This window comes from Phytophthora parasitica (assembly GCF_000247585.1).
Source record: "Phytophthora parasitica INRA-310 unplaced genomic scaffold supercont2.82, whole genome shotgun sequence".
NCBI classification, from domain to species: domain Eukaryota; phylum Oomycota; class Peronosporomycetes; order Peronosporales; family Peronosporaceae; genus Phytophthora; species Phytophthora nicotianae.
This window is the reverse complement of record NW_008649068.1, coordinates 77,894-79,663: the sequence shown is the minus strand read 5'-3', so window position 1 is coordinate 79,663 and position 1,770 is coordinate 77,894. Positions and strand designations below refer to the sequence as shown.

General features: G+C 50.8%; 1 protein-coding gene across 1 annotated transcript; it reads left to right on the top strand.

The window, feature by feature from the left end:
* Positions 1-825: 825 nt before the first annotated feature.
* PPTG_18283 (hypothetical protein) lies at positions 826-1,707 on the top strand (the record flags this gene model as incomplete). Its single annotated transcript, XM_008916340.1, has 3 exons — positions 826-1,180; positions 1,248-1,644; positions 1,680-1,707. The coding sequence occupies 3 exons, from the start codon at positions 826-828 to the stop codon at positions 1,705-1,707; spliced, it is 780 nt and encodes a 259-aa protein (XP_008914588.1).
* Positions 1,708-1,770: the final 63 nt, after the last annotated feature.

Genomic DNA, 1,770 nt, shown 5'->3' with positions numbered 1-1,770 from the left:
GCGAGCAAGATGTCCTACAAACAAATTGCTCGGCAAACCATACTGCTCGAACGTCACCAGCTTGCTGACTTACGCCACAGTCCTCCAGTTTTCAACGGGCGTTGTGTCGGGGCGAGCATGTCCGACATGCGTCGGCCGGCCGGGTTCTAATCCGGAACTTAGGCATCACGCATCCTACAGTAGCCAACTTAGGCACGCACGGATTCAATGTACTAGCCATATGCGGCCACTGTTGCAAAGTTGAAGCACATCTCTTTATTCTTTGCCCTTCTGCTTTGTCTAGCGTTGCAAGTAATGGTGCAACGCATTCTTTGATCTTCTGCTCTGTAGTCCGTCAAAAGCTGCCCAAAGTATTTCGAGTCTCTGCGTGGGCGTGTCTTCTGCACCGTAGGACAGTCTGGCTGGCTGCCTGCCGCTCCGAGCTTTAGGCTACAAAGCTATTAGCCTGTCGTCGACAATTCATTGAATGCCTACAGCCAGTTCTTCCATGCTGAACAGAGGGCGATGCAACTGGTTCACGTATGTCGCTGGAAATCCAAGGAGAGGCGCCGCGAGGAAGAGCGCGGTTGTTACATTTAGTAATAATACGTATTTCAGATTCTGATAAGTCCGACTAATTCTCAAATTTTAGAGTCGATTTAATTTATCGACATTTTGAGAAGAAGTCGGCCTTCCTTGTCATGTTGCGCATTCGCAACATAATAGCTTCAGCTTCGACACAAATATCTCACGCAACTTAGTCATATCCTCTTCCCGTGCATACCCTGTCTAATCACATATCTGACAGCGATGTTGCACCTTACCCATTCGCAATCCGAGCGCACCATGTTGGCGTGCCTGCGCCGTAGTGTGCACTTCCCTCTCATTCCTCACCCTCCTCTCAAGTCTCGGTTAAGCTACAGCAATCACCGCGTGTTTTCCAGCTCCTTTTCCCACCAGAACCGCCTTGTATGTCGCTCCCTCACCTCATTAACAACCGACAAACCGACCCCAGAGTTGCCGACGCTGCACGGGAAGGACCTGCTAAGTCTCGTGTCAAGAGCGAGAGACTCGCACCCTTTGGACTGGTCTGAAGGTCCTGGGGTCGCCGAGGAGACGGATCAATGGGACCTCATGGACCCGCACTACGACCTCACCACGGCCAAGCTCACCAAGCTCTTCTCGCTCTTCCAGCCCAATGGTGAGCTGCAGTGATATAAATTTTAATAAGCTAACTACTAATTTTTTTATTTTTGGTCATGCTTAAGAACACGGGATGGTGTCGTATGACGGGTTTCGGCGGGGTTTACAAGCGATGGGGATTTCGTGCGAGAATGAGGACGAGTTCAAGGCCTTTATCGGCCAGGTAGACGACGATAAGAGCGGCGGGATCACATACGAAGAATTTCTGTATGCGATCCAGGAGATTAAACTGGCGCAGCTCTTTAGTCCGGACTTTGTGGAGGCTTTGAATCGAGAGTATGCTAAAATGTACGGCTCCAATGTCCCAGTTGCTAGACTGGGATCGATTGAGTACTCGCCTGATCGCATCAGAAGTGCGTATCCAATTGAAGGGGTGGAGAAGTTCATGTACTCGAAACGACCGAACTGGGCGAGTGTCCGATGGATCAACGTAGAGGGAACGGACCCGCTTATGATGCGGAGGTTGGCGGTGCGATATCGTCTGCATCCCCTTGCAGTGGAAGATACACTGGATTCCGATATTGAACGACCAAAGTACGAACACTACGACGAGCACTCGTCGCTGGTGCTTCAAACGGTTCATGCGCG